Here is a 17,452-nt window from a genome sequence, read left to right as displayed (position 1 = left end):
TTAAATACAGTCAGAAAATTATGGGAGGGGCTGGGAAGATCTAAATGTACTCCCTTCAAAGATTTTATTTTTATTTCAAAGAGAGAGAGGGAGAGAGAAATAGCTTCCACCTGCAGGCTCACTCTCCAAATGCCTGCGACAAGCCAGGGTTGGGCCAGGACAAATCCAGCAGATGGGAACTCCATCACGGATGGCAGAGACCCACGTTCTTGCGTCACCACCTACTGCCTCCCGGGGGTGCACACTAGCAGGAAGCTCTAGTGAAAGTGAACCCAGGCACTTAGATATGGAAAGCAGGTATCCCAAGCTGTCACAATGTCTGTCCCTACTGTGCTCTAAAGTCCCCAAATATGGGCTTTCTCAGGCCCCCTTGCATAAATAGAATTCACTCTTCTCTCACCCTTTTTGTGACCACAGATGATCCTTTTAGGCATTCCAGCTATGGCCCCCATTAGACACAGGCATCTCTCCCTCCAACCAGACCCTCTCCCAGAACTGCTCTCTGAAAGAGTGCAGAAAAACACAACAGCCCTACTTTATTGATTTTATTTCCATTTTTTATTGAAAGCTTCATCAAAGAAAACAGAAATTTAAACCTAACATCCACTGATCTACAGAAAGCCCAAGGAATTGGGGAAATGGTATCTAATTTGACTGTGATACAGATGAAAAAAAATTTTAAATGAAACCAGAAACACCATAGAATTACAGAACATTCCATGACAGTCAGAGACAGCAGTACAAAAATGCTCTTAAATAAAATTTAAAATAGAATGATGTTTCAGAAGTCCCATGAAGTTGAATATGGCCAGAAACTAGAGTTTTAAAAGAAGCTGTGTCCCTTTTCTTTTTTTCTTTTAAAGAAATTGAGTATTTCATTGCAAATGCTTTCCATATATTCTTTTGAAGGTAAGATTCCAATTACATTCTTCTTTTTGAAAAATAAATGCAAGAATTTGACTCCATAATGGAGGATACATTTTCGAATGTCTCTTGGAAGCAATGTTTGTAGCTCCTGAAAAGCAAGAACTAACTCCTTTTCTTGGGGAAAGAGGACAGAGCCTCTTTCTTAATACTCAGAGAACAGAGGGTTTAAAATACAAAATATTACCCTGAAGTTACACTTTGGACGGTTATTAAATTTGATGTTATCATCAACATTTCCACTGGAGGGTCAAAGTTGGTCAGCCTTCATACAGTAATGCAAAGTCAAAACATAACAGAAACAATGTCTTTTTTCTTGTCAAACCTTTAAGAGAGGGGTAAGAGTGTACATCTAACCAAGAGTTGCTATTACATTCTCATAACAGAAACTGGGCTCCGCTTCCCTACATTCAGTAGAGTGAATGAAACCAAAATAAAGCCAATTGTTTTTTTTTGTTTTGTCTTTTATATTCTGCAACAATATAGCCAACTCTCAATTATTTGTGGTTGATGGGAAATGGACATTATAGCCCACCAAAATCCACAGAATGTGACGTGCAGACATATAATTTAACAGTGATTTCAAGCTCCCTAAAAAAAAAAAAATCAATGTTAAACAAGAAACAAAATAGACTGATTTCAATTTATATTTCCAATTGTTTCTTTTTCTACCTTCAGGGTGAAATGCTAATAAAAAGAAAACAGCCCAAGGCCTAATGATTGAAAAGAGAAGACAAAACACACCCATCAAGCAAGTAGCCCTTCAAAAAATGAGAGTGGTTGTATTTTTACACAACTCAGAATATTAAGAAAAGCTCAAAGGTGAATCAGTGGCTTAGTGATATTTCACTCAGACTCCAAACTTTATCCCACCTCGGCTTCAAATTCAAACCTTCCGGACTAGAAGAAACTTTTCTTGATACAGTATTTTCCATCTCAAGAGCAAACAAAAATGAGTATCGGTAAGCCAGCCATCTACATTTGTGAGACACTGAGCATCTGTGTGTTGGGGTATGAAAGCAAGTCTAAGAGAAATCATTGACCTGGGGTAAGCACACATGATAAAATGCTTGAGCCACTTGGAGGTTTAGCTTTGAGCCTTTCTACTTTCCTGAACTCTACAGAATCCGCAAAGGACAGCCATGACCAAGAGCATTTAGATGAAGGGACCAATTTCATATTTAAGACTATTTGGTAAGAAATGTTAAACTTGCATCAGACTCAACTGTCTCCAAATACCAAACTGGATGTCATTTGTAAAATGAATTGATTCATTGATGAAATCCCATTACCACTCTGTCACAGGAAAGGTACAGCGCACAGAATCAATGAGCTCGTGTAAATTCCATCAGTCCCTCCGACGGAAGTGAGAGGTTGTCAGTTCCAGGAGCTCAAAATTTTGAATCATGCCCGCCGCAATAACGTGGAAAACAAAATCTCATTCTTCACTGCCTACTGTGGACAAAATAATAAAGCTTGGGCTTCTATACCATGTTTAAACTTTATTACAATGTAAGACTCCTTGAATGTGCTGGGTGTTGTTATACATGTACATAAATATTGTTTCTTCACTTGATTTGAATTCATATAAAAACATTTATAACTGAAAACCACTTCAGAATTTTTCTCTGCTTATCTGTAGTGTGGTTCATGTTTTCAACTTAAGAGTGAGACTGGATTGTCAAATGTATTTTTAGTCTCTTATTAACAGCATAATCTGTCTAGACAGTCCATTGAGACTTTTCCAGTATGAGGAAGCCTGCAAGGGTCCTATTTAAATCAAATTTCACTTTTCCTTAATGGGGATTGCAGGCCACTATGAAAGATATGCAGGTAGGTAATAGACATTCCACTACCGAAATAAAATATTTTTGGAGAACCTCTGGTCATAAATGAAGTAAAAGTCAATTCAAAGCCATTCTGCAATGCGGTCAATGACACGCTTTGAAATCGTAGTGAAATAATGCCTGCTCCATCCACCCTTGAGCACCCAGTCTTCCTTCCCTAGGGGAGCACTCTTACACAACATAGTTTTTCGCTAGACAGGGATGGAAGTGACGTATGCTGCAAATATGGCAGGTCTGCTCATGTCCCAATAATGATTAATTCAGGGAAATATGGAGACAATATTCTGAACTGTTGAAACATACCAAGGAAACAAACTAATCCTGGCCAAACTGGAGTCAGGTAGAGAATTTTTCATTGTTTTTTTAGAATACCCGGTCACCTGCAATATTCAAGACCTGTAGGACAAATCATAACCAGCACCTGCTACTGTTGCTTTTAGTTCACTGAGGATGCTTTATATGGCCTTTGAAAGACATGTTATAATTGGGGGACCTTCTCCCAATAATAGCTTATCATTATTAACTGAAAATCTACTCTTCCAATGACCAGGTAACTAGGGTTTGGAAGAGATGGTGTTGATCTCAGTTGGATTGTGGCTTTAGTTTGTTTCCTGATATTTAGGCTAAATTAAAGTCAAAAGAAGAAAATCATATATCCAAATAAATGCTTGAAAACTGCATATATCAGAATAAATGGAAAATTAACTTGAGCTTAGAAGATGACTATAGCTCTCAATAGGATAATATCATCAAAACATATTGGTCAAATTAGTATTCTGACATCGCTGTGTTGAACAGTCATTTGTTGCTTTCATTTTTCATACAATCTGATGCTGCTCACCTATTGATTCTTGCATTGTCCCCCAAACTTGACACTTGAAAACATTTCTTAGGTAAGATGATAGATGAAGGGGGCAAATGGGATTATGTGCAAATTTCCTCCCCGCCTTTTTTCTTTTTCATTTGAAATAACATATTTTATAAAATGGCGTGATATAAACTACCCAAACACAAAACACACATAGACATATACAGTGACAGGTAGAGTCATTTCCTTCTACCTTAAATGACTTAAAAAAAATTGAGATTATTGAAATTTCATAGTTGAAAAAAATGTTTCTGAATGTATAAATAAATCATCTGCTTTGAATAGAAACAGGAAGTTACCTAGGCACATTCATCAGCCACATGGTAGCTACCTCTTAGCCTCATTGTGGATTGTGTAAATGAGGCTTTCTTTGTATCACACTAATATATATGTAGGTTTTTAGGATTTTGTTTTCTGTTTTTACAGAAACAAAAGAAAGCACATTGCTTTCATATTCAAATGAAATATGCCCAGGATAATTATTTATACAAAGAGTTTAGAAAGTGAAAAAAAGAAACAAAATATGGTTCTCATACATGTATTCTTATACCCTGTGTAACTTGAGCCCCCCCTTTTCAAAGATAAAACATCAATGCCACACTTACATTACAAGGGCAGCTGGACGATGAAACAGAAGAAAAGCATAGATCTAGGATTCTCTCTACAGCACAGAAAACCAACAGGATGGGTGTGGCCATGTAAATTTCTCTGTAGCATGTATCACATTTTCTTTGTTACACTTTTGCTTCATTGATTGCCAAGACATGGAGTCACTCTCTAGATTGGAGCTTACAATTCATGGGGTTGCAAATAAGAGAGCCAGAGTCTATTTCAATAGTAGAATACTGGCAATTTCACATGAATCAACTTCTATGCCTAATGGGGATACGGTTTACCTTTTAAATTGTTTAATTTTTAAACATTTACCCGGTTTTACATTGCTGTAAATGCATTTCTCTCTTCCTTATGGGCTAAGGAACATTTCTGTGAGTTATCTAGTTTGTAGAAGAGTTTCACCTATTGGATTCAAATGACTCATTCACAGTGCCATTCTAGTGAGTCATTCAATTAGCAAAGTTGTGTTCCATTGTCCATAATTTTAGGTAAAACTGTACACATTAAGGAATCAAAAATGTAGAGATGTTTTCTAAGTAAGTCAAATCATTTTTAGATAAAGTTCTATATCATTCTAAATGCAAACATACCTCCTTTGGCTTTAAGGATTGATCAAACCTAATTCTTTTGGTTCTCTGATATGAATCATACAACTGCTTGATTGTCAACTAGCATTTTAAGAACTTTCCTAACTTCTACTCATACAATCCTCAATTTGATTAGTCCTACTTGCCTCAGAGAGTTAAACTAAAAGAAAAAAAGTTCTATTTTGTCTTTTTCTCCTGGTAACATCAAGATGCGAACACACCATGAATAGAGGCAAAAGGAAGGTAGCCCTCCCCAGTTGTGGAATCAAGGTGGCTATGCATAGTGGATAATGACAAAGACTGAGGGGAGGACATGACAAAACCAAGGGGATTTAGAGTTTAGGAGGAAGACAATTGTTCCAAATACTATGAGATCTTTTCAGGAGACCACCCACCATTGCACAGAACATCACAAAGCATTTCTGACAAGTGACCTTTAAGACCAGGATCAAGAATTAGCTTTAGTTCAAAATTCACATAAAGAAATTTCAACCTGTTCAAGTGTCTTGGCTTATTGGTGGCCAGCAATACAGGTTTCTAGCAAGGAACCAGAAAAGCTCATGGAACTTTAAGCCGCTTGATATCCATTTGTATCCAGAATTCTTCATGCTGGAACTGCTGAATGTAGCAGGTGCAAGCTTCTACTATCAATGAACACACATTAAAAGAAAACAAAGCTTTTTTTTTTTTTTTTGCAGTATGTAAAACACCAGTGGAAGGTAGTTAAACAAACAACGAAGAACTGGTCCGGCCATGTAGGTCAAATAAAATTTTAAAAAAAGGAAAGAAAAGATAAACAACCTCTATCTTCTGGACTGTAATAGGGTGTCACTCCATCTTTGGTATAAAATAGGCCATCCATAGGCTGAATTTGATCACAACTAGGAAAGACTACAGAAATTGTCAACAATTTCTCTATCTATTGCTTTTTTTGTTTTTTTTTTTTTTGCACTTTTTGACCATAAGCTCCTATCTACTTAAGTTTTTTTTTTTTAATGCTCTTAAGCTAGGTTTTGCAATGTGACAAGCAAAGCTGACTAAAAACTTTGTAAAGCTCATAAAAAAGACTGCAGATAAAAAGCACTAATGCTTTTGCTAGCGATCACGCTTCGTAAATAAAAAAAATCTGCATTCTGCCCCCCAAACACGCATTATTTCTAATGCAGTTGTTTTTAGACCAACATTAATAACTTTATCATAAAATGTTTTAGCCTTCTAGAATGATTCGTGTCAACACTTAAGACAAAGTTCATGGAAAGTCCCAGCATTTTCCCAATTCTTGCAGTTGCCATGGTTTCTTTTATCAACAAATTTTCTTCAAATGAAGAAAAACATTTTCTTTTAAACTGTACAGTTTTTTTCACCCTAAAAACTCATAGTCTTAAACTTCCGTACCAGTTAAAGCTGGCACAATATTTCAATTCTTTCTTGATTTTTTTTAACAAGACGTTGACAGCTTGCCTCGAGAGCCTTTGACGTCCTTAAAATTAAGGCAATTAAGATTCAAGATAAACCTTACCTAAATATTTCTAAGAAAAAATAAAATAATAAAAAAAACCCACCAGGTTTAAACAAGAAAAGAGAAGAGAGAGACAGAGTAGCTTAATTACTGAGGAAGACAACTTTTTTTCATTTGTGTTTGCCTACCTCTTGACATCAGGTTTCTTGTTTAAAAAAAATCTATCTACACCTTCAGGTAAATTCTGAATTCAAATATTCTTCTGGATAACACGTCAATGTTTTGTTTTGTTGATTTTTTTTCCCTCTTCTGGGAATTTTTTTCTTTTAATTAAAAAAAAATAACATTGCAAAAATAAACTGTCAGACCACATGAAGGAACCATTTGCACAGCACATAAAAACTTTGTTTTCATTAAGTAAAGTATAAAATTAAAAAAAAAAAAAAAACACAAAAAGCCTTCTTTGACGCCTGTGCAAACTGGAAGCCAACTTCTTGTTCAATGAAGTTTCTTCATTCAAGGCAAAGTTTTGACGGACATTCTTCAATTCCGTTTATGGTCTGTGAAAACAATTGGGCAAGAGTGGTCGTTACATCAAAGCAACTTAGAAATTACCTTCTCTGTTCACTCCCAGCAAGGTCTCTTTAAAAGACACCACACTCTTTTAATGTCACACGATCCTGGAAGCAATTATATGAAGCATATTGTTCCTGTGACATTGTCAAATTCTTCTACTTCCACACAAATAAATAGTCAAGTCAGAGTTGCCTCACATTAAAAAGCAAGAGGAATAGATCAAGAATACCATTCCCTTCTAAACCAACAAATATCATAAGTGTCCAAATATACAGACACCTGATACCCCAAAGAGCAGAGAATCCAGTTTGTCATTTCTGGCTTACGTTCTAGCTCTGTAAAGATTCCTGGAGTAGTTGTGCCCTCTCAGAGCTGAGACTGAGCACTAACTGAGGGAACGCATGCGTGGTTCCAAGATATCTGGGCTCTGTGTTATCATGTAGTATCCACCAAATACACTTACAGAAAACTTACTGGCCCAGAAGGTGACAGTGAAAAGGGCAATGAAGTTTCATTCTTTATCTTTCTTCCTCTTCTCTTTTTCTTGCTCATTTCTCCTCATTAAGAGGATAAATTCTTGGGAGGAGGGACCAAATATTTCATTTCTCCTTTTCACTGTCCAGGAATCTTGCAGAGAGCTATGTGCATGACAGGTGTTTAACTGGACATATGTCCTTAATGATATATCACTCTGTTTAGCCCCGCCCAAAAATGCCGTCTTGCTGCTTCCCCATCTATATTGTAGGATGACGCTTCTAGTTGGTTGACCTTTACTCGTATCTCTTCTGCCTACAAATCAGGATTCTGGTAAGTAATTTTAGAGTTCTGCTATAACAAGTAGGACCTCCAAACTACTTGTAGGCCACACGTTGATGAAGGCTTCTTTCCTGAGGACTCAGCCTGGCAGAGAAAACTCTGCGAAATCTTCTGTTGCCCATTTGCTTAATTTAGTAAATAAGACTCAGGATTGCAGTGCAGAATTGTACTATGTGCACTGTGTGAGACACATGGCTGAGGGAGTAGAGGATATGTTGCAGCCCACCCACTGTCTGCTCCCTAAGCTATAAACTCTAGTGTAAGGCTAAATGTGCCCAAGAAAGTAGGTGGGTCTTATTCAAATTCACAAAGAAAGCCCTCAACAATGTCTTTAAACTGTATGATATTCAGCCAGTGATGTCTGAAAAAGGTCTTCTTGTCCTAATTTTCAGAAAGCAGTCCTAAGAGCAACTATGGACACTAGTTTATTAGGATCCTGATTAATCCATTCCTAAAATTATGAAAGGAATGTGACTAGTTGATGGGCAAAATATTTGAACTGTTTTCATTAATTTGTCTATAGAATTATATTATGTGCATGCATACAATATAAAATTTGTTAATGTAATTCTAGAGACTTAATAAATACTCAGTTTACATGTAGATGTTAATATGATTAATATGTTTAATTGCATGTAAATGAATAGATATTTCTTTGTGTCATGAAAAAGTAAAATTTTTCTAAAAAGGAGTACAATCATAATTTTCATAATTGCGGAAGTAATTAGATAAGTTTTATTATTAATAGTCATGAGTATCATATTTTTCACTATCTTCAACTTTGCAAATACACACTTGCTTCCTTTATTTCTAGAAATCTACTTTGCAATGGCACACAAGCTGTTTTTTTTTATTTTGTGTTTTTGTCTCTTTTCATCTGTTCTTTGTTCCTCCTCCACTCTGTCCCCTGTATCATGCAACTGAGCAGAAAATGCCTGAAAAACCATGACTCCCTTTACAGCTGCTCAATCAATGGTGTCTTACTCAACGGACCACAGTGACACAGAAGACTCACTGCGCAGTACTTGGTATGCACTAATCTCACATGCATCAATATTTATGAGCTTGGTTGGAGCTACTTTTAGGCTTTATAACCTTATATGACTGTTTCTCAGTAGTTTTCTCCCATAATTTCCTTGGTCCTTAAAGGGTCTCCTTACGATATGAAAATAAATGAGGAGAAATAAATGACTTTACATGTTCATGGTTACTAGCTGAGGTTTGAAGGGAAAAATGCTGCTATCTAACATAACTGAATTTATTCCTGCCTACCTTCTCTGCCCTAGATGAAGTGAGAATGTGTGCATTTACATAATGACTATGAATCACACCGATATTCATAAAAATAGAAAAGTCCTAAATTTCCAAGGTTGTGATCATTAGCAACAAGAATGCTGAAGTTGGATCATGAGAGTGTTCTAGAAATAAAATGAGTTGCAATTTAGAGTAACTCATGGGAAAGAGATAATGAGTACGAAAACCATTTGCAAACTGTAAACACTGTTCACATAGAATGTGGTATTACAAGAAAAATGGGTGCAACAATAATGTATTGACAGCACGTAGGAATTGGGTGTTCCTGGCACTCAATTAGCCATTGCAGATTTGAAGTACCAAAGGAGCTTGCAATATGGGATTGATAAAAGGGCCTTCAATGGCCAGAGTAAGTATCTGTGGACTGGGAACTTGACTGAATGGAAGGTCATAGAGTCATTTTGAATTCTCTACTCATCTCCACTCCCAAAAAAAGCAGAGTGAGTAGATTGGGAAGTGGCAAACTTCAATCTTAGAAATCTAGTCTTCTAGAGCTGGTTAAGTCTTAAGAGATCACCTAAGGATGCAATCAATGTCTCCCAGAGTATCAGATTCATGTGTGCTATGGAAAAAGAGTCTGTAGGCCAGAGTTTAGGAAAAACTCCACATTATATTCCCACTACTGGATTACATAGGAAACTAAGAATTTGGCCAGGGCACCAAAAAGAAGGATGCTAAAAAATGTTTTTGTAAAGAACATAATCTCTTACATCAGTATCAAAATAATCAAATAATCAATGTGTAGACTACCAAAATTTTGTGAGATTCTTTAATAATTTTCTATGTTTTAATAAATTCTTTGAATTCTGTAGAATGAAGGATGCACCTAAGCTAAGCTTTCAGGATTTATTTAGAAATTAAAGTATTTATCTGACCTTCTAATTAGCTCTGTATATTAGTGTTGTATTTTCATGGCTTTGAAGAGGAATGCAATTAAGAAAAGCATTTGACTCTCTTCATAGTGATGTATCTCAGTTGAATTCGACTCCACTCCTCCAAATCTTGCAGGTGAATTTTCCCTTAGCACTAGCAACCTAAATTATGCTGTGGGGAACAATTGCTTAAGCCTCTCACTTAAAGAAGAGGAAAATGAGACTTCAATGGTTGAGTGACAAGTAGGAAGCAACAAAACTAGCATGTGAACCAAGGACTGCAGATTCTGCATATTAGAATTTAACTCTGCTTGAAGACTTTTAGACCATTCAGATCCTGGTTATGTTTAAGGTTTCTCACACAGCACAAAGAAAAATAGATAGCTTAGATGGGAATTAGAATTCCCATAGAATTTCCCAAACACTGTTCAGTTATCATTTGTTCCTTCTTCAAACAGAGCCCAGAGTCCATTTTGCACTAATGACTTCTTTTACCAATGAAGGGGAAATGCACGCATACAAAATACAAAGTCCTGTGTTGAACTTGGGAAGTAGAATTTTGAATATTAAAATACTGTTTATAGAACCCCCAAATAGCCCCTTTATTCCCAGGAACATCATTTATATTTCTCAAACTTCTCTCCTACAATCTTCTGTTGTTATGTCTTTAATTTACAATATCTTCAGAAAAGATATTAGGGGTTAAATACATGTGTGAAGGGTCAAGCTACTTTTCAGGGACTGCCCTAATCAGAGTTTCACACACCACAGGAGGTCAGCTAGCATTTAATGAGAAAGGCCAGAGGTTGATACAAGTACTTCAAGCTCTTCATATCTCAATTAGCATAATTATTGTTAGAAATGGATTGCCCATGAAAGTGGTGACATGTTAATTAGCATAATGATGCTGGAAATGAGCTGCCATTTGTGCAATTTGAAGGATTCAAGATAACATGGATTGGCTATATTTCTGTAGAGAAAGTCCTCATTCTACTAGAGCAGGAAAGTATATTTAGACCATAGAGAAATCTGTAGTCTGTAAGTAATTTTAGGATATTGCTTGAGGCTTTGAGATGGAGGAATGAGGCAGAAAGATTAGGTAGGAATAGTCCCTGAAATATTGTTCCCACAATTTCTGCCAGTCCTGCATTGTAAGGACACACCTCAGCAGCCAATCTAGCCCAGCCACCTTCCCTAATACATACATCTGTGTCTCATCCTGGACCATGAAGGTGGAGGTGGCATTATGGTCATGTGGAAGGTTAGCTCCACATGGAAGCACCAGGATGAGACTCTCACGCACTAAAGCCACCCAGACTCCACCAATTTGTGTATTTAAATAGGAAGCTACCCTTTGTCCCATAAAAGTGACTGTTAGCATGTGAGAACAACCATTTTGCTTTTGGGCTTCTGGCCCTTGTTTTTGGGTTCTTCTCTGGTCTCCTCCCAGGCTCTCTCCTCACAGTCCACTCTCTGGCCCATTATGATGCATATCTCTCCTTGTGGAGTTGCTCACACTCACACTTCAAAGTGCATTCACTCTCTCACGTTTAAAGAAACCCTGCTTTCACTTGTGCACTGACTCATGGCTCTGCTTTGAATTCTTATCTCCGTGAGGGCAAGAACTTAGAATAACAATTGGACACATCATCCTATAGCCCTTTGACCTCAAATCAGGACAGCCATCAAGTAGATTGCTGGTGGCATCTATAAGGATGACAGTTCTACTTCTTAAAAACAGTAAAATGTAACCCCAGTGCATATTTCATATAAGGTATGGTCAGATAATTTAAAAGAACAGAGTGGAAACTTTGTGTACAGAGCAAGTTGCATATACTGTTTCCTAATGTCTGTTGAATGATGTCTCTGTGGGTGCCCTTGCATCCCTCAAACTTTTCCCAGTGCTGATCACCTAGGAAAAAGAACCCAGTTAGTGTAACTCAAATTCTCAGTTCAACTCCTTGTGTTTTTATTGGATGCTTCCTAAGAATCTCATGTCTTACCATGACACAGGCCAGTTTCCATTGGTTACAACTGATAAAACCTTGGATAGAGTCACATTAATTACATCCTTCTGTCACATTTCAAAAGTGATTGTCAACTAGAAATTTATTTGACATAGGATAGAGTGTTTGATTCAATACTTTGTTGTCGTTATTTCAGTCAAAATCTAATACTTTGTATCATATCAAAGAAAGAAAGTTGGGAATATAAACAGGACCTGTTAACTTTTTTCCAGGCTGAAAGAGAAGTCTATGTAGCTTTCGCATGTCACATCTTTGAAATGTCCGGAGCTCCAGGGTGCTTTTATCTCTGGCCTATTTGCAGTGGAGCATGGCCTGTGGAACATCCTATAACATACACTCCTAGGTCTGTGATGGCGAAAACACATTCCAAGCAAGAAAACCTCTGTCATAATTTTTACCACAATGTGGGATGGGGGATTTCATTCCTTGATATTTATTATCTTCGGAAAACTCAGCATTGTCAACTGTAAGAATCTATAGCTCAAGGCGCATATCCATGATGTGATTATAACGTTCAACACATTTAAATCCTTAAAAAAGTTTTATGTGGCCAGACTCAGGCTTCCATAGATATTTCATAAGATAGAGCTTCTTTGATTTGCTTCCTCATAAGGAAAATTATACTTGCCTTGCCCCACAAACCATTCCCTCCTGGACTTTTTATCTAGTCTACCTTTGTCAGTGGCATCAATGACTCCATTGACTTGCTTGGAATTTTAAAATTGTTTCTGTCTTTTCTCTCTTCCTTCTATCTAGATCTTCCTACCCCTTCCATCACAGCTGCCACCATCACACTTCAGAGCTTTGCTCCTTCTTTCCTGAACCATTGCAATAACAGAGCTGCCCATATTGCTTCCAAATAAGTTATTTACTTCAGCTGGTAGAACAAACAGACTGGTGTCAAAGCACCTCAACCAGGCACCTGAGGATAGAATCTGGGTCTACACTACCTTTTTACACTGCTTACTACTCTGCTCCCAAATCTCAAAGAAACACTCTTTTGAGGTTTCCCTCTCTGGACTTCGGTCAAGTTGCCACAATTCCTAGAAAATTAATATTTCCTGCAAGACCCAACTCCAGATACCATAATGTCCACCAAAGCTTACTCAGCCAGAAGAAATGAGATGCATTTTTCTATTAAGCTAGTCCTTTTAAAAAGAGTTCTTTATTATTTTTTCTTGCAGGTATACATACCTTATATACATTTAGATCTAAGTCCTGTTCTAGACTGTAAGCCTCTGAGGCAGAGGTCCTGGCTCCTAGTATGAAGCTGGTACATTCATACATGCTGCCTGGTGTGATGCTGGTACAAAGAGTATAGTTAGATCTAGGTGTGGACGCAGATGAGGAAACATCACTGGAATCCAGGAGGACTAGAAATAAAAATGCATAGAGGAGGCCAGCACCATGGCTCACTTGGCTAATCGTCCGCTGTGGCACTGGCACCCTGGGTTCTAGTTCCGGTTAGGGCGCCAGATTCTGTCCCGGTTGCCCCTCTTCCAGTCCAGCTCTCTGCTGTGGCCCAGGAAGGCAGTGGAGGATGGCCCAAGTGCTTGGGCCCTGCACCTGCATGGGAGACCAGGAGGAAGCACCTGGCTCCAGGCTTCAGATTGGTGCAGCACACCGGCCGTAGTGGCCATTTTGGGAGTGAACCAATGGAAAAGGAAGACCTTTCTGTCTGTCTGTCTCTCTCTCTCTCACTAACCTGCCTGTCCAAAAAAAAAAAAAAAAAAAAAAAAAAAAAGCATCGTGGAAACATGCTTCACTGTTTGGGTTGCAGACAACCCTGAGGAAGAAGGGAGCACCCCGTTGTGGGCTGACAAGTAGGAGCAACTAAAACTCATTTATCCAGGCGGGAAGAGGAGGGGGCTCTGGACAGCTGCCAGGAGCAGGAGCAGTGGGGCTGGACTCTGCATTCCGGAAGTCATCCTAGAAACACATCTCTCTGTTCCCAGTTCCCATCTTAATAGAATCCCTGATTTGCAAATCAAATCAGGTCATTCCTTCCAAATACTTCCTAGCTCACGTGGTATGAAAGCAAGTTAATTACACTACCCAGTCCAGTGTCAAAGGGCCATGGGTGCCGTCTGATCTGGCCTGTTTGATTTCACCTCCTACAACTCTCCACTCCAGTCCACACACTCCAGGTCCCCACGCAGGGCCTCCAAATTCCTATTCCCCTTCTGAGATTGATTTTCCTCCAAATACCTCCAACATAGGCTTCGTATTATCTTTAAAGATTGTTTATTTGAAAGTCAGAGTTACAAAGAGAGAGAAGGAGAGGCAGAGAGCGAGAGAGCAAGAGCGAGAGAGTGAGAGTGAGAGAGAGAGAGAGAGAGAGAGAGGTCTTCCATCTGCTGGTTCACTTCCCAAGTGGCCGGAATGGCCGGAGGTGTGCTGATCAAAAGCCAGGAGCTTCTTCCAGGTCTCCCCACATGGGTGCAGGGGTCCAAGGAGTTAGGCCATCTTCCACTGCTTTCCCAGGCCTTACCAGAGAGCTGGATTGGAAGTGGAGCAGCAGGAACTTGAACCGGCATACAAATGGGATGCCACCAAAACAGGCGGCAGTTTTACCTACTATGCCACAGCGCCGGCCCCCCAGATCGGCTTCTTAAAATCTCTTGGACCTGAGGTCTACTTGCGAGGTCTCTCCTCATCCCAAATCTTAGGTACTTGTACAGTCACTATTGACAGAAGGTTTTTGAGTGATCTGCTTTGCAATAGTGTGGTGGAGGCATCTGAGGATTTCATTACTTTTAAAAAAAAAAAAGCCTATTTTTTTTTTTTTTTGACAGGCAGAGTTAGACAGTGAGAGAGAGAGAGAGACAGAGAGAGAAAGGTCTTCCCTCCATTGGCTCAGCCCCCAAATGGCCGCCACGGCCGGTGCGCTGCATTGATCCGAAGCCAGGAGCCAGGTGCTTCCTCCTGGTCTTCCATGGGGTGCAGGACCCAAGGACCTGGGCCATCCTCCACTGCCGTCCTGGGCCACAACAGAGAACCGGACTGGAAGAGGAGCAACCAGGACAAAATCCGGCGCCCCAACTTGGACTAGAACCCCGGGGTGCCAGCACCGCAGGTGGAGGATTAGCCAAGTGAGCTGTGGCGCCAGCCTAAAAAGCCTATTTAAAAAAAATTATGTATTTATTTCAAAGACAGAGTTACACAGAGGGAGGTGCACGTGTGCTTTCATCTGCTGGTTCACTCCCCAAATGCTCCCAATATCAGGGTGGGCCAGGCCAAAGCCATGAACCTCATCAGGGTCTCCCATGTGGGTGCAGGGTCCCAAGCACATGGGCTGCCCTCCATTGTTTTCCCAGACTATTGACAGGGAACTAGAATGGAAGTAGAGCAGCTGGGACTCAAACCAGTTCTCATATCGGATGCTGGCACTGCAGGTGGCGGCTTAGCCCGCTGCGCCACAGTGCCCCGCTGATTTCATTGTTCTTTTGCTGCGTTCAGGTAGCAGACACTAAATAAATAAATGTTGATTGGATGAATGAAAGAATATTTCCTCTTATTCACACACTGTTAAACAGCTAGCAGGAAGGTAGCCAAAACCCCAGGTAGTTTCACCTGGTCACTGAGCCTTCGAGGAGGACTGGGCAGGATCTAGTCAGGGTTTCCCAGAGAAACAGAACCCACTGGAAAACTATGCACAGCTATCTATCTCCCTAGCTATATCTATCATCTATCTATATCTATCATCTACTTATCATCTACATATCTATTAAGGATGAAAAATTTTATTGCAAGAAAATGGTTCCAAGATCAAACTGCACACCCAGGCATGCACATGATTTAATTCCTGTTTGAATCCAAAACCTGGGGGCCAATAGATCTGATTCTGTAATTCAAGTCCCAGAGAAGACACAGCAGGAACCCTGGAAGAGCCAATATTTCAGTTCACATCCAAACACCCGTTCCTGCTCAGGCAGTCAGGCACGAAGTGTCATCACCCATACGGGAGAGTCAATGTTTTTGTTCTAGTCCTCATTGAACTGATTGCATGGGGGCTATCCACCTTCTGGAGAACTGTCTTTCACTCAGTCTATTGGTGCAAATGTTCATTTCATCCAGCAACACTTCTTAGACACACCCATGATAATGTCTGACCACATGTCAAAGCCCATGGCCCAAATTGACTCATTAAGTGAACCACCACACCTGGTATTTCTCATCTCCCACAAGTAACTCTCACCATGTTTTACACAGCCACATATACTCCACTGACAAGACTGAGAAAAACTTCAGGTGTCACCACTTGACCTAGTGGTTAAGATGACTATTAAGATGTCCATATCCGGGGCCAGTGCTGTGGCATAGCAGTTTGTAAAAATGCTGCAATTCCATACGGCCACTGATTCGCATCCCGGTTGCTCCACTTTTGATCCAGCTCCCTGCTTATGCACCTGAGAAAGCAGCAGAAGATGGCCCAAGTACTTGGACCCCTGCACCCATGTGGGACACCTGGATAGAGCTCTTGGCTCATGGTTTCAAATTAGCCTAGCTCAGGCTGTCGTGGCCATTTGGGTAGTGAGCCAGCAGATGGAAGATTCTCTCTCTCTCTCTCTCTCTCTCTCTGTCTGTCTGCATACAGGCTATAGATCTATTCAAATCACAAGATTCAACTGCTTTACTAAGTAATAGTCTTTTCCTATAGTTGATATTGATAGTAATAGTGGCAATGAAAACAAAGCTGTGTATTTGTAAGAAGTCATTTTCTGAACACATTTAATTTGTACAGCTGACTTTAGAAGTTGAACCACATATAGGAGACATCATTGCCTCGATTAATCTGATCACAAATATTTGTGTACTGAGGTTAAAGAGGGACAAAGTCTTTCTCTTTGATCAAGTTTTAGCTAGGCTAGCCTAGTTTTTGTAAGAACCTTTCTAAGTCAGTTTACAGGCAAATCTCTCACCTTTGAGATCTGCTCAAATTCAATATCTGATCAATTTCCTATCTCCTTTCTGTAAGAATCCCATTGAGCTGGCTTAGCAATAATTCTCCCCCAACCCTGGATGTCACCTCGTAGTCATTTTCTATTCACTAACCCTATTATCCTGCTGGTTGGCTAGGAATCCTCAGCTGTCTTTGATGTAGTCTGAGTTGAGCTCAATCTTTCTACCCAAAACAATAGTCAATCCTGAATAGTCTTCCCTACCATTTGTACAAGCATCAGAATAATTTTTTTCTTAGAAAGAAAAATGATGACAAAGAATGGCTGAACACTCTGCAGACAGGCAGGATCATCTGGAAACTCTCATTTCACCAGGGGTCTCAGTGTTCTGACAAAGTGAACAGCATTCATGCCAAGGCATCTGTAGATAGACTATCCTTTTGTTAAGTCCTTTGGTTTCAATACAAATCTCTCAAACTTCAGTCTACATATTTATTTAACAGAAAACCAAATGTATTTCGCTTCATGAGTGGCATAAGGATTTTCAAGAATAACTTTGATTACTTGATTTATCCTTTACTGTTTAATTCCTGAGTAAGAGGATATTCTCTGCTGCTTTTTACTTTATGAAATGGTTTTGGACAAA

At 39.3% G+C, this 17,452-nt stretch overlaps 1 protein-coding gene across 6 annotated transcripts in view; it reads right to left on the bottom strand.

Annotated features, from left to right (window-relative positions):
• Nucleotides 1-535: 535 nt before the first annotated feature.
• Nucleotides 536-17,452, bottom strand: part of RBMS3 (RNA binding motif single stranded interacting protein 3) — a 1,614,135-nt gene continuing 1,597,218 nt past the window's right edge. For all 6 annotated transcript variants that reach the window (XM_070072890.1, XM_070072891.1, XM_051858893.2 and 3 more), the window contains one exon: nucleotides 536-6,860. In XM_070072890.1, coding sequence (XP_069928991.1) covers nucleotides 6,854-6,860 — 7 coding nt within the window. In that variant the 3' untranslated portion in view covers nucleotides 536-6,853. The remainder of the gene's footprint in view (nucleotides 6,861-17,452) is intronic.

This window comes from Oryctolagus cuniculus, chromosome 4 (assembly GCF_964237555.1).
Source record: "Oryctolagus cuniculus chromosome 4, mOryCun1.1, whole genome shotgun sequence".
Taxonomy (NCBI): domain Eukaryota; kingdom Metazoa; phylum Chordata; class Mammalia; order Lagomorpha; family Leporidae; genus Oryctolagus; species Oryctolagus cuniculus.
Note: the sequence above shows the minus strand (reverse complement) of the source record. Positions and strands in the feature narration are given on the sequence as shown.